The sequence below is a fragment of the Bubalus bubalis genome, chromosome 18 (assembly GCF_019923935.1).
Source record: "Bubalus bubalis isolate 160015118507 breed Murrah chromosome 18, NDDB_SH_1, whole genome shotgun sequence".
In the NCBI taxonomy this organism is placed as follows: domain Eukaryota; kingdom Metazoa; phylum Chordata; class Mammalia; order Artiodactyla; family Bovidae; genus Bubalus; species Bubalus bubalis.
In genome coordinates, this window is record NC_059174.1 from 15,512,094 (window position 1) to 15,535,253 (window position 23,160).

The 23,160-nt window shown below is 37.8% G+C and overlaps 2 protein-coding genes across 9 annotated transcripts in view; one reads left to right on the top strand and one right to left on the bottom strand.

Moving 5' to 3' along the window:
* Positions 1-13,354, bottom strand: part of ITFG1 (integrin alpha FG-GAP repeat containing 1) — a 313,498-nt gene extending 300,144 nt beyond the window's left edge. Inside the window, exons 1-5 of the mRNA XM_006062755.3 lie at positions 12,991-13,354; positions 10,904-10,976; positions 6,129-6,274; positions 4,652-4,709; positions 3,382-3,456 (exon numbers count right to left, since the gene is read on the bottom strand). Coding sequence (XP_006062817.3) covers positions 3,382-3,456; positions 4,652-4,709; positions 6,129-6,274; positions 10,904-10,976; positions 12,991-13,198 — 560 coding nt within the window. The 5' untranslated portion in view covers positions 13,199-13,354. The remainder of the gene's footprint in view (positions 1-3,381; positions 3,457-4,651; positions 4,710-6,128; positions 6,275-10,903; positions 10,977-12,990) is intronic.
* Positions 13,355-13,434: 80 nt separating this feature from the next.
* PHKB (phosphorylase kinase regulatory subunit beta) overlaps positions 13,435-23,160 on the top strand; it is a 236,567-nt gene continuing 226,841 nt past the window's right edge. For 4 of the 8 annotated variants that reach the window (XM_025269799.3, XM_025269797.3, XM_025269804.3 and 1 more), the window contains exons 1-2: positions 13,449-13,574; positions 15,759-15,871. In XM_025269799.3, coding sequence (XP_025125584.3) covers positions 15,817-15,871 — 55 coding nt within the window. In that variant the 5' untranslated portion in view covers positions 13,449-13,574; positions 15,759-15,816. Of the gene's footprint in view, positions 13,575-15,005; positions 15,073-15,758; positions 15,872-23,160 lie in introns of all 8 variants that reach the window. The other 4 variants (XM_025269801.3, XM_025269800.3, XM_025269798.3 and 1 more) reach the window with 3 other exon arrangements.

Genomic DNA, 23,160 nt, shown 5'->3' on the forward strand with positions numbered 1-23,160 from the left:
TTTCTGTGGCTTAGTTTTGAGAGGAAAAAAAAAAAAAGGTCTAGAAGAGAAAAGAGAGAATTAGTGAATTCATCTCCAATAGCAAAGTTTCTTTAGGAAAAGAGAAAAGTTAGAAAACCGATGCTCTGTTTCTATGCAAATACCAATAAAAAACTTATTTCTCAAGTCCTAATAGATTCCTTTAAACAACAATGTTCAAAATACAAACGGTGTATAAGGTGAGAAAGAGAGGGGGCTTGTAGGGGAATTCTAAGAAAATATGAATCATATCAGAGCTAGCTTTTCTGTTAGGATTATGAGTATTGATGCTGATAATAAAGTTAAAAGCTCTCTTGAGAGCTTTTACTTGGTTTCCTTTTGCGTTATAAATCTCTTAATTTTCGTATTTTTTTCTAAATAATAGGTTTACATGAAAAATATATTATTTCATTAAGATAAATATTGGCAGTATTTTCTGTAATGCTCCAGCAAGGAAATAAAATCAGCAGTAAAAATGAATGGTGATTTAATAAATCAGTCATTGATTATAATGTGAGAAGATTACACGGTTACATACAAAAAAGGGATTTCTGAATTGAGATTAAATACCTATATTTAAATAGAAGATAGTTCTTTCTGCTAATGGAGGAAAAATATCCACCCACATAACTAAGTTAGAAATAGCTGCTTCCAGTGCCATTAATATTTCATTCAAAATATTCAAGCAGATGCTTGTGAAGTAAAGAGTATGGCAAAAGTTTGTCACATACCTACATTATATTCCCAGGTGTGCACCTTGGGCCTGACCCAGTTATGTGTTTGAATTTTGTATATGAATCATAGAAAATCTGAACAGACCAACATTACATTTGGCTTTGATTAAAATCACAGGTACAAGTGTTTTCACGTCAGTACTAAAAACAACATTCTGAACGCTTATGCAACATCAGTTTCAAATACCCTTTTACAGAAAATGCTCAATAACGATAACCTCACATCATTGTAAAAGCTGCTCTAACACTTAATAGCTAGGTGTTATTTCTAAATAATGTGGCACATTATTTCAAGTCATTATGAAGTGAGGTGGAGGTGCAAACTGAAGCCTCACCTTTGCACATTTAACACAGGAGATTTAGCACCATTTCTGTCCCTATCACTGTACCAAGTAAAAGGGATTCTTCTACCTATCTCTGTTGCTGGCTTAAGACTGACCACCTGTACGCTTACTCCAGATCATGTTAGTTTTATCCGTGGGCAGTCTCCTTTTTCCGTGTTCCATGCCTATACTGGGCCACTTACAGCTATGGGCGTTTCAGCACAATCCCATGGGAATACTTAGCACTCTATTCAAATATCATTGCAAAATTTTCCAGGAAGTTTAGGTTCGAGTCAAATTTGATTAAGATAATCTTGGGGTCAGGCATAAATAAGCACAATATTTAAGCTGCAAAAGGTAGATTAGGTTTCTTGATAGATAGGAGTGCACTGCCAAACTGAAGTCACACAAATAGTCCAAAATGCTAATACCAATGGCTTTTTAACTCATGCACCTAATCATATGTCTATAAATTATAAAAAGGATATGACTAAATACATGTATCTTATTTTAGTAACATATTAATGCTTGCCCCAATAGAGAAATCTTCAGCTTTCTTTTGTCTAAATCATGATAATGCTAGCTATAGTCATCCTAACAATGCTCTTGACAGAAATTCTTTGCTGCCAATTTACTTAACTTCATTTTAAAAGGTCGTATCAGGACAAATCTTGGATACAAACTTGTTACCTATAATAGGGTTAGCTACTATTGTTTAATCTGTAACTGAAGTTTAAATGATAAGTATCTTGAAACAGCAGAGTACTACTCCAGTATACTGTAGTATATCAGAGTATAATGTGTAAAAGAGTAAAAGTGAATATATCTTCAGGCAGAATAAGTTTTTAAAGAAGCATCAGAGGACAAAAACACTATGTAGAATTCAGAACAAATAAATAATTTCTGACATTATCACATAACATCCAGGTAGTTATTTTTTTCTAGGCAGTTGTTATTTTTCAATTATCTACAATAACTGTTTCATAAGTTTAAATTTCATAAGGTCAAGCCATATCATATTAAAGATATTCCAAGTATTTCTGTCACTAAAATGGAGACTGTCATAAAATAACAGATTGCCATAAAATAAACCAGACCAGAAATCACCACCACATTCTCAATCACACGTCTACCCAAGGTAAACAGGCAGGGAGAGCCTGTGGTTCCCACACCACACGCACACTCAGCGCCTCTCAGGCGCGGCTGCAGAGGCAAAGCAAGAGCCACATCCAGCTGCTCTCTCAAGCAGTGTGCTCTTCCAGACAGTTTTCAAAGTTTGAGGAGAAAAACGGGTTTCTCATTAAAGAGTCATAGTAAGTCTTTAATAGGTCACTATGACTAGCATAAAAACACTCATATTTATTCTTTACTGAGAACTTTAAAAGAAAAAGGACAGAAAATGTGATAGTTTCGCCTCAGAATAGCTCAAATTTCCACAATTTACTCATCTTTGTGCCTGTGAATCTCATTTTGAAAACTAATCATAAAAATACATTACTTCTCCAAAACACAGAAGGAAAATTCATGAGATTTATAGTACCTGGGAAGACAAATTGATAAAGATGGTTCCCTGCACTTGCTGGAAAGTGAAAAAAAAAAAAAGTATTCTGTACTCTTAAAATGTGTACTTCATCAAATATAGAAAACATTAACCAAGTTGAAGGTATCTCATGAAAAGTATCTTGCTATCATCAATTCTTGTGTTAGGAGGACAGTTCTATTCAAATCTAGAGAACTATAATGGAAATCCCCAAATCACAAGATAACAGGCAGTCTTCCCTAAGAGTGGCATTCTTGGATATACACAAGCACACATACTGGTCAAGGATAGAGTATACATGGAAAAGTTTCCAGAGCTTAGAGAGAAATATTTACATTTTCAGGCAATTATTAATTGTTCTTTGAACACAGAAGGAATAAGGCTTATCAGTAAACATATGGGAGTTAACATGAGTAAGGTGGAAAATCAATCAAGATGGCAGCTATCCATAGTATTCAGATTAAATCTTTCCATTTCTAAGAACATCTAATGAACCAATATTTAAATGGGGACTTGCAAAGTTTGTATCTCTAATTTCCAGAGGGATAAAATGATTAAACTGGCTCTACACAGAAACCAGTGACAGATCAAATCCATACTGTTTGAGGAAATTTATATGTTGACCAAATGTCCTTTTAAAAATTAAGGTCTCCAATAAGATGGGGTTTCCCTCTCAGTGGTAAAAGCAATCAGTTCATACACACACACAGCCCCTCTATCACCAACATGTACAATTAATTACATGGTTATAATCATATTTACTCACTTTCCTAATAGTATCTGTGGCTGGCTGGATTCATTTGTGATACCAAATATATCAGGAATTAAGTCACCATTGAAGCTGAAAAGAAAACATTAAAAACATTAAGCAGCTATTCTATTAAATTCTCACTTCCAATTTAATTAGAAAAAAAACTTTGCGTAGGTGTGGTAAACATACAACAGTATCTGTTGCCTAGTCAATTGAATGTCAGAAGTGACAAGTTTAACTTTTGTTATTGGACCCTCTAGCCACCTCGGCACTAAGAATGTGTTTCAGATGGCCCAGCTCCACAGACGATAGGGCCTGTAAGACACTCCTGAGCGCTAGCAAAAGAGCACAGACTATCAGTGACACACAATGGGCATGCAGAATGAGCAAGAAATAAACTACTGTTGTGAGATTTTGGTGTTGTCTATAGCCTCTGCATAGTCTAGCCTATCTCTGAGTAACAAGGAGACTAATTTCAGAATCATGACCCTCCTCCTTATTTAGTCAGATGGGCTTAGGGGAAATAACCTACAAAAGTAATCCCTAAGATGGTGTAAAAATTTATACTAGCCATTGAATATTTTAACAACAATGAAAAAAACACCTAATTATAAAATAAATCAAGCTGAGAACCTTTCAAAGATTAATCCATGGATTAAAGTTCAGACTTCTAATAGTCACTGACCTATTGATGTACAACTATGATTTTAAAACCTGTACAAAAGGCAGCACTGGAAGCAAGAATGTGGCTGTACATTCTTTAGTCCCCAAGACAGTATCTATATCATTATCAGAATCCTAACAGCTATTTGAATTAACCTTATGTTGGTACAGGAGTCTACTTCGAGGAGATAAATGATAATACTAAGCAAGAGCTGTAAAAAAGGACAAAGTTTTTCCTTAATATAGAAATAGTTTTAAGTCACTAGAGGAAATCCTCTACCCTTCATATCTGCCAATCGACCACTAACAGTTTTATTCAAAAACAGTTATCTTAGTTCTCTGAATAATGACATGGCTAGGATCAATAAATATCCATCATGGACACATTCAAAGCTATTACCAAAAAAACAAATCTCTTTCTTTTTCCAAAACAATGAATTTCATTTTTCTCTTTCTTCCATCATGGCAAGTAAATATCATATAATTAAGAGGGCAGGCCCCTATCAGCTTTAAAGGGAGAATGAACACAGAGCCAATACAAATGAGCAAAGTAATTTCCTACGTGAAAGATTTTATGTTTCTAACCTTAAAATCACCTAAAGGGAAGCAAGCACATACTTACTCCATAATTAGTGGTTCATCTTGGAAAGTCCTATTGAGTATGGTCATATTGCTAGGATCTGTAAAAGAAAAGAAAATACATAAATGAACAGGCATTTTATATTATTTTTTATATCTGCACTCAGGGACGAGAATAATCTTTTACTTTTCCCAAGATTCATCTCTAACTAATTCCAACTTTCACCATTAATCACTAATGAGACACTATAACTTAAGTGGACATCAAGTTTTTAAAGATAAACTATTGGGAAAGTCTATGGGCTTCCCTGATGGCTTAGATAGTAAAGAATCTGTCCGCAATATGGGAGACATAAGTTCAATCCCTGGGCTGGGAAGATCCCCTGGAGAAAGGAATGGCAACCCACTCCAGTATTCTTGCCTGGAGAATTCCATGGACAGAGGAGCCTGGCAGGCTACAGTCCACAGGGTCGCAGCGTTGGACACGATGGAGAGACTACCACTTTCACTTTCATACTACAGTGAAGATATCAGCATTATAATAACTTCCTTTTGAGTCTTCACTCTGAAAATCTTACATGAGTCTTCTTTATTTACGGTTTACCACTAGAGCAGCTGTCAATTAAGACTTTGCTGTAAAGAACCCAATATGTGCAAAACTACTTGATTCTAAAATGTCCAGGCTCTCCTCTCCTCAGTCCTTGAAATCTGGTTCTATGAAAAAAACTGCCCATTCAGGTGTAATTAACTGGTTTTTCAGATAAGATTTGAAGATTCATGGGAAGATAGGGTAGACTGTCTTGCCTGGAGAATCACATGGACAACAAGCCTGGGAGCTATAGTCCACAGGGTTGCAAAGAGTTGGACATGACTGAAGCGACTTAGCATGCACACATGGTGGACAGACTCTCAACCTTTAACCTTTTTGTGCTTTCCTGTACTGGGGAGACCAGAAACCAAAAACAGCATTTCTCAGACATCCTTGCATCTAAGATTCTGAATAAAATGTAAGCCCTGCTAATTAGATACACTATGGGTTTGCAAGGCAGGAATGGCGTGAAGGCTGTGTTCCTGCCATTTATGTCTTAAACGTCTGATCACTGAATTGTAAGTACTGAGGGAGCACTTCTTGTGCAACTGACTGCTTTCTGAGGGTAAAAGGGCAGTAGCTTCTTCAAAGGCTTTGAGAATTGTTCCTGAAAGTTCAACTTAGTGTGTGTTCTTCAGCCAACCCAATAACTCTGTAAAGCATAAAAACCTTTTAATAAATCTCTCTTCCTTAAGCTAACAAGAATGGATTTTGCTCCCTGGAGTTGACTGCAGATCCCTTCTAGGTTGAAAAAGGAGAATCAGAAAACAGACTTTTAAGAAGATTTTTAGAGACAATTACTGACACACAAGAACTGTATTTTTGAACTAATTTTTGAACATTATTTTTGTTACATTTACCTAAGAATACCAGGCATGTTTTTCCTTTAATATCCAGTGACAAATATTAAAGACACTTAAAACAAATTCACCTAATGTTTGATTCTGTCCCCAGAAGATAACAGCTCCTAATTCACCATTGGCATGATTTTTGGGAAGATACGTCAGAAGGACATCCATTTGTGAATCTCCATCATAATCCCCTGGGACTACACTGGTTATCAATGCACTGTAATTACTAAACAAACAAACAAACATGTTAATAGACAAACATTCCAGTAGGGCTATAATAGAAAAGGACACTTTTATATTTATACTATGCAAAAATATTTTCAATGCAAAATACAAAAATTTACAGAACTGATTAATTTCATTGTCTTCTTTAATAGCTTATCATCCTTCACGTATGTAGGTTTCCTTGGACTATGAAAGAATTCAGGATGAATGCAGGGAGTCTTAAGAAATGAGAAAAAGCTGAAATATTTATTAAGAGGAAGTGCAGTTCTATGTGTAAGCGTTGACTTAGTCCTTTCACCTAGTTCTTCTGTCAGAGATACCAGGACCCATGAATGGTGTTTATACAAACAGACGCTGATTATCAACTGTTAAAGCACCAATGAGTAGCACTGTCATTTTATACAAGATATTATTTAAAAATTACTTAATTTTGGATTTCAATGCAGATTTAAATAATCATTTTATTTCTGAAAGGTTTTCAAGATTCATAATGAAAAATATGTTCCTTTTGACCAAACCTGGGAATAAACTATCAAGACATACGTACCTAGTTCTACATCTTTAATAATAAAATATTCTAGAATGGCTTATATTAACTTGAAAAATTTAAAAAAGACATTCTGGAGTGTGGTCATAATGTTGTTTGAGTGACCCAACCAAAAATTAGGCCTTAAATTCAATTTAGATTTAATTCTACTTAAGAACAAATAGCAAGACAGTTTCCAAATAGTCTATGAATAATTATTTTCTAAATGACATCATGAATATAAAAAATTTGTAACAGGTTTTACTTAGAGTGAAATGAGGAAAATACTGATAATTATAAGATTTAGAAAAAATATATAATAATAGCTTTATTTTAATGCAGCTACTTACTATGTCTCAGATATTATATCAAGTGCTTAACAGCTACTATTATTATCTGATCATCTCCATTACCTGAAATAGGTCTTGTTCTTCTTATTGAATAGACCAAGAAACTGAGGTTTGGAGCAATTAAGTTGCTTTCTGAGTTAAAGAGCTACTTAAATGGAATAGCTGGAATTCAAAATTCAGTTGTGTTGTCCTCTAAAATGGATTCTCATTATGATAAAATACTTTTTGTAATGCCAGTTTTCTAAAAGTATTCTGAAAATACTTTAACCTTTCCCTGAAAAATAGCTGGTCTTTAAACTGATGACACTGTAACTGCACATGCTACTATGTTGCAAGCTGTATGTAAGGGCACACCCCTGTTGTGCACCTGTGTGTGTATGATGTGCAGTCATGCATATGCTGCACATACTTGACAGGAATACTTGTTCAAATAAATCCATGATTTGCAGTCAAAAGCTACCCTGAAATAGACAGGAATACATTACAAAGGACTAGATGGGAACTTATCCTAACCAGTTTTATTCCTAAAATTGCCTTGCTTCTTTATGGCTCTAAAAATAGGAATTTGAACTTTAAAAAATAACAGATTGTGATATGCATTGATCTCTTTTTTCAAAGAACCTACTAAAATGATATGGAATGAAATTTGTTTTTTTTAAGCATAACCCTCAAAGACAAAGAGATCATGAAATTTCACAGCAGATGGAGAGATGCTAATTGACTTAACAGGGGGCAAGGAAACAAGAGCTGACCCTTGAAGAATACATGGGGTTAAGGACACTGGCCAGCTGCAGTTGAAAATTCACAGATAACTTTGCAATTGGTCCTCCACACCCTCGGTTCCGTGCTCACAGATTCAACCAACTGTGGACAGCATAGTATTGCAGTATGGATTTAGTGGAAAAAGTATATATATAAGTGGATCTATGTGTTTCAGACCCATATCATTCAATGGTCAACTGTATAGCTTACATACACTTTAGTTTGTAGTGCTTAGAGAAAAGGCTCAAGAAGCTTTTTGTCTTGAAGAACCTTTGATAAGCTTAGAATGTGGAGTCATCAGAAATACCAGATGACAAAAATAAAGCACAAGGCTGAAAAGAGATTTAACTGAAGGTCTGTGATGGTTCCTTTTCCCTCTTTTTCAGCAAGGCATCAACTAGTTTATTTCTGGGAAGTTTCAGATGTCAGAGATTTAAGTTGCAGGAGATGGTAAGATATTGGTCTAAGGCTAAAAACAGGGAGTTAATGGAAAGTCAACAAAAGGAATAGATGGGCCTTTGATCCCAGCTCTGCCAAATCCCTAGGATGCCCGTCAGCCAGGAACATATCCACAGGGCAAGAGATAAATCCCACCATGCAGAGTTTCCAATGAGTTCTTTAGTACTTTATTCTTAATAAAGTTTAATAAAGAGCTACCTGCCTTTTAAAGAAAACTGAATATTAAAGACAGCCAAACAAACAGCAATAAAGAATCTGAAAAAAACAAACAGATAATAGTGAACAAAACAAAGCTTCAAAACTATACTTAAGGACATAAGAGAAGAAAATATATCCATTTAAAAAAAAAAAAAGAACAGCATGCTAAGACAAAAGAATAATAAGAGAGCAAAGAAAACTTCTTGGAGATTAAAAAATATAACAGACGGCCTTTCCTGGATCCGAGACAGCCCACAGTCTGCCTATGGATTGTGTTTCCCCCCTGAATAAACCCTCTTTCACTTCAAGTCACAGCTAACATAAAAATATCCAATAAAAGGCCCAAGATAAAATTAAGAATTCCTGGGTGGGGGGAAACCCACAAAATGACAGACACAAATGATATAAAGAAATAAAGGATGGAGTTAGGCAATCCAGTAACCAACTAGAAAGGATTTTTTAAAGAGAAAACAAAAATATAATCAGAGAAATAAGAACATTTCAAAAATTTCCCAGGTATAGAAGACTTGAAGGAGCCCACCTACTGCCCAGAATAATAAAAGAAAAACAGTCTATACCAATACATACTATGAAATTTCAGAAAAAAGGGATAAAGAAGACACCCTAATAGCTTCTAAAATTAAAAATAAAACAAGCTATATTTGAATGATTAGGAAAAAGAACAGCAATGGATTTATAGGTCAATTGAAGAGTGAATATAAAAAGGTTTTGGAAATGGAAGGACATACGCATTTTCAAACTTCTAGAAGGATACACTCCAGTGAAGTAAATGAAGAAGCAAAGAACAAAATGGTACACGATCTAAGAAATAGGGATCAAACAAAGAATAACAAAGGGAAAAATCTCCAAACAGTGACTTTGAAGAAGGCATAGGGCATAAGAGTTCTGACTGGGAAGGAGTGCAACAATGCAAATTCTTTACTTTCTGAGCCACTAGGAAAGCCCCAAAACATGGAAATAAACACCAAAACAGCTCAAAGTTTTAAATGTGGTTGTATTTGAGAGAGGAACAGAGGAGTAGAGGAAAAAACAGTGAAGGACAGTTATTTTTTGAAAAGTATACTAAATAAATACAAGAATTTCTAAATTTTTAAGTATATAAAATGACATTAATCAAAGAAAAAGAAATTAATTGGGATTAAAAAAAAAAAAAAACAACACTCTGTGGAACCCAAGTCTTTAACAGCCCATAAATTGCCTTAATTTCTAATCTTCCATGTTTGAATTTAAGTTAAATATTAAAGAATTTCAGGACTCATTAGGCCATATGGGAACTTCTTAAATTTTTGGAACAGTTTCTGAAGTAATATCTGATCTTTCTACATACCAATTCATCCTGCACATGACATAAGTAAATCAGACAACTTAATATACCGTTTTCATCACTTCTCCTTCAAACAAGAACCTGTAATGATTTTCCATTTTTCATGGGATTGAGGTCAATTCTGATATTTATGAAGGTTTAGTCTGACTTGATCTCATCTTCCTAGTCCATCTCTCTCCAAAGTGTACACTCTACTTCTGTCAGGCAAATCTTTTCATCTTCTTTTCACAACATACTGTTTTTTACTGCCATCTCTTGTTAATGTTGTATCCTGAAAACTGAAAGCCCTCAGCTAAATTTTACCTATTTTAAGGTCAAGCTCAAGTTCCATAACTTTCTAGAAGCTGCCACTTTAGCCTGCACTGACTCATCTCTTCTTCCAGACAGCGATTCAATCCTTGCTTCTTGTAATTTCAAAACTGTTGGCTCACTTTGAATGAGTCACTGTGTTTCATGCAAAGCCAGTCATATATGTATATATATATATAAAACAGGGCTATTATTTGAACACTTAAAAAATTCAGTTTGATTGGAATTTCCTCAAAAGTAACCAGTTAGTCCCCTAGCAGTCACCACCTACCAGTCAATAAAGGTAAAAATTAAAACAGAAGTCACTGACCCCACAGCAAACTCCTCTTTCTGACCGCAAAGTTGACCTGAAGAGCCTGTGAGCAGGCTATTCCCACAGGCACACTCAGGATGAGGGACAATCCCTAAGACATTTAAGAAAGCATATCAGGTCACAAGGGTCTGAAAGGTGCTTATGTAGAACAGACCTGGATCCACTCAGAATTATTTATTTTTTAACTTTAAATTTTTGTACGTTAACTAATTTTCCTAACAAGTTACTTGCTTCATACCTCATAACTACTGGTTTTCTATCACGACATCGTATTAGAGTAAAACTGATTTCAAAAACAATGCAATTGGTTACTGCATGTTATTAAAACAATGACAATTTTACAGAAACACACACACATCTGTACTTACTTCAATGATACATTTACTTTGGGTTTAAAATAGGGTGCATTCTGGTCTGCCAAAAAGACGATTAAGTCATTTCCTAAAAGAGGCAAATATGTAACATTAGAGACACAGATGTATAGAACAGTCTTTTGGACTCTGTGGGAGAGGGAGGGGGGGATGATTTGGGAGAATGGCATTGAAACATGTATAATATCATTTAAGAAACGAATCGCCAGTCCAGGTTCGATGCAGGATACAGGATGCTTGGGGCTGGTGCACTGGGATGACCCAGAGGGATGGTATGGGAGGGAGGTGGGAGGGGGGGTTCAGGATTGGGAACACGTGTACACCCGTGGCAGATTCATGTTGATGTATGGCAAAACCAACACAATATTGTAAAGTAATTAGCCTCTAATTAAAATAAATAAATTTAAATAAAAAAAAAAAAAGAAAAATGCTTCCCATTAAGACATCCAATCAGTGGTTACAAGAAGCTTTCTGGGCCTTGTTTTCAACAAGAAAACTTTTATTTTACTCCAGTTTGTCTGCCCTACCGAGGATGGTCCTATCAGACTAACGGAATGGTGATTCCTAATAGTATACAACAAATTCAATATTCAAAGCAGCAGAGAAACTAGAAAGATGAACATGGAAAATATACTTGGTCCTGCCTCCTCCTAGGAGTCAGATCAACTGACTTAAATTAGGAAACATATAAAGAATATGCCTGTGTTAAGTCATACCCTACCCAAACATAACAACTCAACCTCATATAAAGCTGTTTAGTTCATTGCACAGATGCGTCACACCAAGAACACAGTAACTTCTTACTGTAGGCATTTGACTAGTAACAAGGGTGTGATTTCATATTTAAGCAGAAAAAAAATTGAATCCTCCAAGACCAGTCCCTTCTGGCTCCTATAGATCCACCCCCCACCCCGCAGCCAAGCATTTCTGGAGTTGAGTGAGCACTCATTGGAACAGACTTTTCAAACTGTTTAGCCAAACACACGTCATCTTTAAAGTTAAAGAGAGAGTCTCTCTCCACTTGGGATGGAGTAGCTATGGGTTAGGCAGTCTGCCCCCTTCCTGCAGTAAATGAAGTCATATAAAAACAGGGGAAATACCCAAAGTCCAAGGTCCACCAGAAGCTCTGGGGTCCCAGAAAGGACTCCAAGAGATCTGGGCCAAGATCCTGTCAAGCTTTGGATAAGTGCTTCACTTTCTTCTTTCACAGCCTTGACCTTAAATAGAACCTGTTTTCTGGGTACTCAAGAATACTGAGACCCTCTACTGCCCACTGTCAGCATCAAGATTTACCAAAAAATAGTTTAGTGATGGTTAAAGCAAAGACCTCCCAAGAACCTTAAGCTGGAAAATAAAGCAGAGATTTGGAAGAGGAGGGTGGTGGCCAAAGCAAGGAGGTCTTCCGCACACAAGACTAGGCAGCTCAGAAAGGAGAAAAAGCTGCAGTCTTGAGAATCCTCTTCTAAAGAGACACTGGGTTTATTTATTAGTGGTGCCTGCAAAATACTTGAGTTAATTGTGGAGTGTTTAGTTCTTGGGAAGGAATAGTAATTTCAAAGAAAGCTGGGACCCCGACAAAGGGAGTGGAGGGTGAATTAGATTAATTAGGAGGTAGGGAGAAGTTCTTTACCAGAGGAAATTATCAAGTTGCACCTTTTCCAGTTCATCAAAAAGGAAGGGAGACTGGAGGAAGTAAGGCAGATAGGAATGAAGGGGCCTTGAGAAGGAACGTACAGAAAGCTAGAAAGACTCCTGGGGATCAGGAAGGACTTTGGAAGGCAGGTGATTCTATGAAGGGGGCGGGGTGCCTGAGTGAAGGCTGCGGTCTTCTCAACAAAACAAAAAAATTGGGGTGTTTCTAGTGCGGTCAAGCTGTGGAGTGGTGAAGCCAAGACCCGGGTTTGGAAAAGAGTTTAAAAAAACGGGGTGGGGGGGGCGGTTGTCAAGGAAATTGGAGATAAAGGGAGAAAGACAGGGCTGCCACAGAAGGGCCGGGAAAAGCAGAAGAACCGGCCCCCCAGGCAAGGGGCGTGGGGAACACCGGGAGGGGCACGCGGACAGAGAGGGGCCAGGCAAGCACTGACTTTCCCGCAGCACGAAGAGGTCCGTCTGCTTGTCAGAGTTGAGGTCTCCGAAGGCTGCCAGGGTGCCCCAGGCCTCGGCCCCAAAGAGCTCGGCCGTGACGTTGTGCAGCGCCCGCGCCGGGACCGGCCCGACTCCCAGCAGCGCGAGCCTCCCAAGCAGCAGGGCCAGCAGCACCCAAGAGTCCGGCAGCCGGCTCGCCGCCGCCATGGCAGCCCCTCCGCCCCAGCCCGCCGGCCCACTGCCGCGCTTAACGGCAGCCGGAAAGCACCGTGCCGCCGGCAGAGAGAGAAAGAGCGCAGCTCCGACGCCCGTACGACCGCGGCCGGTTCTTCTCTTACTCTGCCCTAGGGCTGCCCCTCTGACGCTTGGGAGGCCGCGGAGCTAGGTTGAAGCGGGCCCTCAGCTCACTTCCGGCCGGTGCGCCTCCCGACAGTGTCGCGCGGGGGGGGCGGGGCCGGCCGGGCGGAGCTGACAGGCGGCCCCGGGGGTGGTGGCCAAGGCGGCGGCCCGAGCGCGATGGCGGGGCTCATGGCCGAAGTAAGCTGGAAGGTCTTGGAGCGAAGAGCCCGGACCAAGCGCTCAGGTTTGGCTGGCTGGGACGCCACTCCTTCCCTTTTACTACAGGAGTGCTCCCCCTCTAGCGCTTTGGGCGGGAGGCAGATAGGGGGTCCTAAAATGAACCTGTGCCCGCGAGTTTCTCCTTAGAAAGCAGACGGTGGTCCCTGACTTCCTCTTGATGTCTTCCCCCGTTAGGTGGTGGCCCCACCTTTACTCCGTTTTGCTTCCCCAGCTATATTTCGCGTGTGCTCCCCCTCGAAAAATAGGTGGTGGTGCCGACTTAGTCTGGAGTCTTCTTACTTAGAAATCAGACGGCGACCACATTCGACAGCCTGCTGTTCGTGCCTGTAATCCTCCCAGAAGAAAGTCAGAGCGTTTCATTCTTATGACTAGGGTCTGGTCCTAGAAAACCGGCGGTTGCTTGTTGCCTTATATTGTATCTCCTTTTTACATCACAAGTTCTGAGCTCTAGCCAGTTACCTTCGTGGCAGAAATTGAGGGGGACGGGGCCTCAGGCAATGAAGGATGTCACGCTGAGCATAGAAGGAAGTGGGCCCCTTCCCCTGGGCAAGTGGCCCCAGGACACCTAGTTCTCAGTTGTGGCTCCCAAACCCGATGCCACCTAGATCAGAAGACGCTGCGCAGGCAGTTATAACAGTTCGAGTGTCCTGAACTGACTTGTTCAAATTGCAAAGTCACGACTTTGAAGTTAGCACTTGTGGCTGGTCACTCATCTGAGAGCCAGGATTGAAACTTCTTATTCCTGGCTGGCTGGATGTAATCTCGAGCTAAAAAGTGCCCCTGTATACAGGAAAGACGGTGGAATGACCAAGTCTTCAACTAAGAATCTTCCCTTTGAAGGATTGTTGTTACTGTTTGTTAGTTATTGTTGTTACTATATAAATTAGTTAGCTAAGGTCAAAGTTGATAATCTAATAACAGTAAAACACAGCTCTAGCAAAGCTAACTTTGCATTTGCATTGGTATTCAGGAGTTTGCTGTTATTTTTTACAGCTAATACCACCCCATTATGTTTTGGCTTTCCCCATTTACGAAGTTCTTAGTTGTCTGTTGTGCAAACAACAGAGTGCTTAGCTTTTTTTTTTTTTTTTTTGAAGTAAGTGTCTAATAAATCATACAGGAGAAATTCAATGTTTCTTGCTTATTTCATTCTGTTTTAAACCTTAAAAATAGTTCTGCACATATTTACTTAGGGTTATAGCAAAACTACCACTGAAGTATGAGAGAATTTTTCAAAAACTAATCCTTAGTACATTTTAGAATCAATACAGTTACTTACAGTAGTTACATATGTTTTGTTTCACACTGTTCTCAAATTTTTTGTGTCGTATTGAATTATTTAGTTGACCACTAGCAATGAGTCTGTCTGGGCTATAAAAAGTTTTATTGGGTTGATAATATCCCGTCAAAGAGAGTAACTGAAGTTTTTTTACAGGAAACTGAGCCCTACCTTCATCGTATATTTTTACAGCGTTTCTCTTTTCCTCTAATACACGTATAAGGTTTATTTTCTTCTCCAGTTTTAATTTCCTCTGAACTGCATGTCTTAACAGTCAGCTTTGAAAACCTACCTTCTCTGTCTTTACTTAGAAAAAAAAATTCAAATTTAACTATTATTGAATGTGGTCACTTAAATCCACTTTCATGTACAAAGTAGTTGAATACATTGTATAAATGTTGGATGTTCCTATATGTTTACATCATAGCAGTAAAAGATACCATTGGAGATCCCTCCAAATTAGTTGAGTTTTCAGAGTCTTCTATAACTGTGTAGACTGTAAAGTTTCTTAAGTGAATCATTGAGTTCTCCCTGATTCTGTTTGTTACTTTTAGAGGAGTATATAAACTGAGTTTTGTTTGAAGCTTGGACTAACCTGACTCAGATATACACACCACTGCAAAGTTCTGAGCCATTGTTACATAGTAGCATAATCACTTCACTGCTCAAGAGAGGATGCTGCTCTTATGTAATGTTTAATAAGTGGCCATTATATATTTCCTGCCTCATCCATATAAGCAAATGTAATTTATCAAAGCAAAGAAAATCAAATTTTCTAGTCGTAAAAGAGAAAATAAAATTATAATGAACCTCAATTATTGCCTTTGTTGCACACTGCATCATGTTAATAACTGCTCACACTGCTTTCAATTAATCTAACGCTGATTGCTTCTAACCTTCACTAAACAGTTTTGAAAATTGCTATAGTTTAGCCTGCGACGCTTATGATTAGAGTCAACAGTTTGAAATGGCCAGCTCACCTGATCCAGTCGTCCCTTCTCCATCAGCTTTCTTAAGGTCTGGTAAGTGTGTAGACCCCGAAAGGGTCACTTAGTAATTTTAAATATATTTGTTTCTGAAGGTTGCTATCACCATATGATATCATTTTGGTTTTTATTTTCTCTTTGGAGGGCCCAAGCCTGAGCACCATTTCTGTTATTGTTGAGCTCAAGTTTGCACTGTGTGTTGAATGTGGTCTGTGGTGTAAGAGGCCTGAGAAATGCAGAGTGGAGCCCCTGCCTTAACACTGTTTGATCAGGGGCAATTCCTCAGTATCTGGGAGCCTTAACTGTCACCTTTGTAGATAAAATGCTTCTTCAGTAATTTTTGTCTTCTTGCATAACAAAATAAATTTTATAAATTAGAAATTTTTGATCAACGTTCCAATTATTTTCTCTTCATTAACTCCCTGTGAAGTAGGTATTTTTATGTGCATTTTCATAGGAAAGAGAAGCCCACAGAATTGAAGCAGTTGTCCCAGGTCCTGAAACTATTACCTTTCAAGGCCTTGTGGTTTGTCTTCTATCCCATGGTTTGCCTTCTATCCCATGGCTTCCTTAGCTTGGAGGGAGTGTTGGTGCACAGGCTCTTAGAGACCATTTTCAAGTTGGATTAAAGCTGGGGAATTGTTTCCCAGGTGAATGTTCTGGGTTTTGAAAAATAATCTGGAAGAGGTCTACGCATTCAGAAAATACTACATATGGATTCCCATTAGGAACCCAGGCCTTTGAATGTATCCTAAATAGGACTTTGTTAAGTGGCCATGGAGTTGAAATGAAGACTGAACCACCTTGGGCCATTTGAAACCTGTTCTGTGCTTGAACACTGGGTAAAGCCCATTGGCTAGAGACAGCTTTGTCTTTAGTGTGCCTTAAGCAGAATATTCAAGCCTCAGGACTTAAGAACAGGTAGGTAGATGTGAGATGAGCCAGTTAGCAGTGAAAAATTATTTTTTACTTACTATAACCATTTAGAAGTGGTTCCTCCCTCCTCTCCTCCCCACCCCCACCCCCCCTCCCCACCACACACACACTTATTTAGATTTGTATTTCAAATCCTGTTTTGGCAAGATGAAGGGGAAAATTCTTGAAGAACAGATAGAAAATACTTTAGAGAAGAATCACAAATAGAAGAAAACAAAGCTTATACTTTAAGGAAGGAAAATGATCCATGTCTTTAGTTGTCATCTGCTAAATGACAAAATAGTATATGTAACATTACCAATTGATTTCTGATTTGATCTTTGAACTAGGAGAACATCAGGACATCTATCTTTGAACTGCACCTTCTTTTAAGCACCAGGCTCTGTTTTTCATCTTGGCTTTCCTAATAAGAGCTGGTGGATTTTCAGCACTGGCAGAGTCATTCAATAGTTATGGGGAAATAGAATGCTAAAGGTATACTTTTATGTATCAGTATACCTGAAAATTTCAAAACCTAAGAACTATGCAACTTACACAGTGTTTAAAGCCATATACAACAAGTTTTTCTAGTACCATATTATTAAATTGAAATAGAATGCACCAAGAAACAAAATAGAAAAATACCCAACTTAATCATTATAAACCATTTTAGAAGATGGATTCCATAAACATTACTTTCAATAGTGACACTTGGGGTTTCTCTAACCAAAACTTAGTGATGACTGTAAAAAATACTTAAAACTTTTATCTGTTAAATAGAGTGGTTTGCATAGTTTATTTACTAATTTGGAAATACTGCATACATTTTGGAAATGATTTGTTTTTTGCTATTGTAGTTCATTGGACGTTATCATTGTGGGAGAGTGTTTAATGGTGTCATTTCATTTAACAATCATTTTAAAGCATGTCTTGGGTTTATAGCTGAGCTTTTCCTTAGAACCTTTGGCTAGAAACTATTCATTGTTACCAAAAGTGAAAGCTAGTATCTTTATTTTGGAAAATTAGTTTCAAATATACCTAGATTATTTTATGCATTCCAACCCTCTTTATTCCTGCTGGATTTGTTTCTGCTATGTTTCTTTTTATTTCTACTCTTTATTGAATTTAGTGTGTCCTTCATTTCTGTGTGTGCATGCTTGAGTTGTGCTGTGACTGCTAATGTGTCAGTATGTGCTGTGCTTGAAGATGCTTTCTTTATTTTGACTGCTAAAATCCAAAACGGGATCTTGATGTCCAGGTTTTTCTTTAAAGAACCTCTGGGCAAAGCATACAGGTCAATGAATTTATAGGCAAATTCCACAACCAAAGTGAATTAACTAATTGCTAGGTAAAGAGTGTAGCATCCAGTAACTTAGACTGCTTGCATTTCTCATTTGACTACTGCAGTTCTATATTAGGTTAGCAGAGTTGGTCAGCTAGAGCAATCACTGTAATTGACATTACAGTTCAGGTATTTGTAGTAATTGTTACGGCATTTTGTGATGAGGTAAGAAATGTCTCAGCATTTTTACTTTTATTCTTAGATGATAATTTAAAAAATCATACCCTACAATGAATCATTGGTTTATCTCTATCTTGGCTCTGTATTTTTATCAGCATCTAAAGGAGTTTATCAGCATGTGACTTGAGTTTTTTTCATTACTTACTTCTTTCTGGGCTCTTTGATTAATTTCATTTCATTTTGAAGGGCATATCAATACCTGGTCAAATTTTATTGTATATTCTGGGCAGAACTCAACTTTTTATTATGTGTGTCTGACACTGTCTTCTTTTTGGTCACTTATATAGCAGGCTTATTTTCAGCCTAATATAATAGTCAACTACTTAATGAGGGTTTCTTTTTGTTGTTGTTTTGTTTTTTTGTTTTTGTTTGGCCTTAGGTTCCTGAACTGTTACGTGTTGTGGCACCTTCTAAGAGCCTAAGGAAAGCATACACATTTTGTGTTCAATTATTCCTGAATCTAATCCTGGCTTTGTTTACTATTTGTTTGATCTTGAGCAAGTTACTTTACATCTTTGAGACTTGGTTTCCTTCTCTGTAAATATAAGGGTCATAAAACTTACCTGAAGGGATTATTGTGAGGATTAAATGCATGAAGCAGGGCACTCAAAGCTGGTGCTCTGGGACAACCCAGAGGGTTGGGGTGGGGAGAGAAGAGGGTTCAAGATGGGGTGGAAACATGTACACCCGTGGCTGATTCATTTTGATGTATGGCAAAAAGCACCACAATATTGTAAAGTATTTCACTTCAGTTCAGTCGCTCAGTCATGTCTGACTCTTTGCGACCCCATGAACTGCAGCACACCAGGCCTCCCTGTCCATCACCAACTCCCAGAGTCCACCCAAACCCATGTCCATCGAGTTGATGATGCCATCCAACCATCTCATCCTCTGTCATCCCCTCCTCCTCCTGCCCTCAATCTTTCCCACCATCAGGGTCTTTTCCAATGAATCAGCTCTTCACATGAGGTGGCCAAAGTATTGGAGTTTCAGCTCCAACATCAGTCCCTCCAGTGAACACCCAGGACTGATCTCCTTTAGGATGGACTGGTTGGATCTCTTTGCAGTCCAAGGGACTCCCAAGAGTCTTCTCCAACACCACAGTTCAAAAGCATCATTTCTTCAGCGCTTAGCCTTCTTTATAGTCCAACTCTCACATCCATACACGACCACTGGAAAAACCATAACCTCGACTAGACGGACCTTTGTTGGCAAAGTAATGTCTCTGGTTTTTAATATGCTGTCTAGGTTGGTCATAATTTTCCTTCCAAGGAGCAAGCGTCTTTTAATTTCATGGCTGCAGTCACCATCTGCAGTGATTTTGGAGCCCAGAAAAATAAAGTCAGCCACTGTTTCCACCGTTTCCCCATCTATTTGGCATGAAGTGATGGGACCGGATGCCATGATCTTAGTTTTCTGAATGTCAAGCTTTAAGCTAAGTAAAGTAATTAGCTTCCAATTAAAATAAATTAATTAAAGAAAACACTTGATATTTAGTAGCTGCCCAATAAATTCTATTTTTTATCTTTCCTAAAAATGTGTGTTTAACAATATTGCTGGTTTGGTATTTTAGACTGATTTTACAAAAGCAAACATGGTTGCTTATCATTTTCCCTTATTTTGACATAAACTCATGGAAGTTATTTGATTAAGAAGGCTAGTCATGATAAAATACAATTGGATGGAATCAGATTAAAACAGAATCTACCACTTGTTTTAATCTAAGTCTGTTCATTTTTGTCAGTAATCATTGCAGCTCTAAAGAAATTGTTTCTGAGTTTTTCTATAGAAACTCTTATCAGACAACAAGGAGCACCATCATTATATACAATTAGAAGAGATATTTGGTTTATATTGGGTATGTTATGGGTTCCCTTCATGTAGGATCGAATTTTGAGGAGCACTTGTAAATTGTTTCCTGCCTGAGCTCTGATTTCTTACTATGTCCTGCCCTGACATCTTATAAGATTTAGGAAATAGAAGCCATATGATATCATTTAACTATCTTGGCATGAATCTCATTGACCTTAAAGCTTATTCTCTTTCTCTGTCATTTGTTGTTCAGTTGTTCAGTGGTGTCCGACTGCGACCCTATGGACTGCAGCATGCCAGGCTTCCCTGTCCTTCACAATCTCCTGGAATTTGTTCAAACTCATGTTCATTGAGTCGATGGTGCCATCCAACCATCTCATCCTCTTTTGTGCCCTTCTCCTCCTGCCTTCAGTCTTTCCCAGCATCAAGGTCTTTTCCAATGAGTTGGCTCTTTGGAACTACAGCTTCAGCATCAGTCCTTCTAATGGAATATTCAGGGTTGATTTCCTTTAGAATTGACTGGTTTGATCTCCTTGCTTTCCAAGGGACTCTCAAGAGTCTACTTCAGCACCACATTTTGAAAGCATCAATTCTTCAGTGCTCAGCCTTCTTTATGGTCCAGTTCTCACATCCATACATTACTCCTGGAAAAACCATAGCTTTGACTATATGGACCTTTGTTGGCAAAGTGATGTCTCTGCTTTTGAATATGCTCTCTAGGTCATAGCTTTTCTTCCAAGGCAGGCATCTTTTAGTACCATGGCTGCGGTCACTGTCTGCAGTGATTTTGGAGCCCAAGAAAATAAATTCTATCAGTTTCCATTTTTTCCCCATCTATTTGCCATGAAGTGGTGGGACCAGATGCCATGATCTTTGAATGTTGAGTTTTAAGCCAGCTTTTTCACCTTCATCAGGAGCCTCTTTAGTTCCTCTTTGCTTCCTGCCATTAGGGTGGTAGAATGATTATTGCTTGCATCTTGGAAATGTTCACTGCTCTTCTCTCACTCACTCATGTCAAATTCACTAATGTTTAGTGGACCTCTCTGATTGTTGTGGAAATTCTGTAATACAGTTGGCCCTCTGTTGGCTCTACAATCTGAGAAAGCAGAAGGCTGACACAGCCATGCTGTTTTATTTAAGGGGCTTGAGCAGCCACGGTTTTTGGTGTCATTGGCAGGGGTGATGTGGTCCTGGATCCAATCACTGGTGGATACCAAAGGACAGTCTTAATTCTAGTCTTAGAGATACTGATAAATGATAAAGGTCTTAAAGAGGAGCTTATAACCTGATGGAACTTTTTGCAAAGTTAAAGGTGACTTCAGTGCTTTTGCATGCCTATAGTCTCTAACAAGTAGTTGTTTCCTACTTAACTTTGCTACCTATAGCCATCACCTCCCATTGTACCACCTCTCTACTTAGTCTGTTCTACAAGCTTTTATTTTTCTAAAATAAAGAACTGATCCTGTTATTCCTCTGACTGGATGACAAACATCACTTGTCAGCTCTGTGTTTTCTGCAGGATTAGCATGGGGCTTCAGAGAAGGCATCTCTGAAAGTGACATTTCAGCTGAAGGAGGATATAGGAGTCAAATGAGAAGTTGGGGTAAAGAGTGTCCTAGTATAGGATCTTGGGGGTAGATAGAGCTGGATATTTGAGAACAATACCCTTAAAGGACAAAACATTATGAATGACAATAATAGGAAAGAGAGGATGACTGTGAGGGGGAGGGTGCTGGGAGGCTTGAAAATACCTGAATTTTACTGTAATCGGAAGGGAAAGCTATGGAAAATTTGAAATAACAGAGTGATAAGACTTGAGTAATATTTTATGAAGATCCTCTGGCTATTATGCAAATAAATTGGAAAGTGGTAAGAAGGCAGGGAGCAGCCTCATGGTGGAAGCCATATGCTCTCTGTTCCTATCTCTACATTTAGCAATTAAGAGTAGCAGTGCTAGGCATATGGGACACTCAGTCCTTCTTTGATAATAAATGACAGTGAAAGCACAAATACTGACTGTCATCAGAACAGATTCAGTCTAGATTCAGAAACTGTGGCCACCTTGATCATCTACCATTTTTGTATGTATCTTTGACTCAGCAGAGTAACTTTTAGAATGTGGCCAAATTTAATACAGGAAAATTTTCTGTGTCTATGTCTAGCAAATAGATTTACATCTTATTTTTACATTATTTGTGCATATTTTAAAGTGGAGGTTAACCATTCTGTTTCTGAGAACCATACCAAGAGCTGCCATATCTTTCTCAGTTTAGGCTGAAAGAGATATAAACATTTGATTCACCTGTTAGAAGATATTGGGTTTGTAGGAGATGTAAATATTCCTTTGTTTTTACTGGTAAAACTTACAAAATTAAGATATCATTAAGATATGTCTTTTTTTTTTTTTTGAGTCTTAAAGATAGACCCAAAGAGATTTAAAAGTAATCCTAGACTAGAAAACACATAAAAGGAAACTAACTCACATGTTATATACTTGGTCTTGAAAATTCAATAAATGCTTTTTGATTGTTCGTTGTAATTTTCTGTGATATGTTTTTAATAAATTTGCACTTGTTCTTATTTTTGTCACAATTGGCCTTGGCTGCCTTGATTCGCAGTTGTTTTAAAAAGGTAAAAACATTGTTGCTGGTTTTTGTTTTAGTTTTTTTTTTTTTTTCTATAGATTTGATTTGTTTCTTTTTACCAACAATGATGTGACTTTATCTTAGTCATTTGAAAACAACTAGTTTATTTTTAATTTCGTGATTCTCTTTCAGTTCATATTTCACAAATTTCTTGAGGATGTTGCTTTTTATTGATGAACAGATACGATATAGGGACTTCCAGAATCAGTGAGAATCTTTTTATGTATATAATTGAATTTGGCTATTTTTATGGGTTCTGATATATGTGTTGTCATCTTTCAAACTTTACATAATTAGTTTTGTCTTTCAAAATATACATCAATTAGTTTTTGTTATAAAATTTTTTAAAGCTTATTGTTTTAATTGTTGCACTTCATTATCAATAACCTCATACCATTTCCATGGCCTTCCTTTTCAACCATTTAAGATTC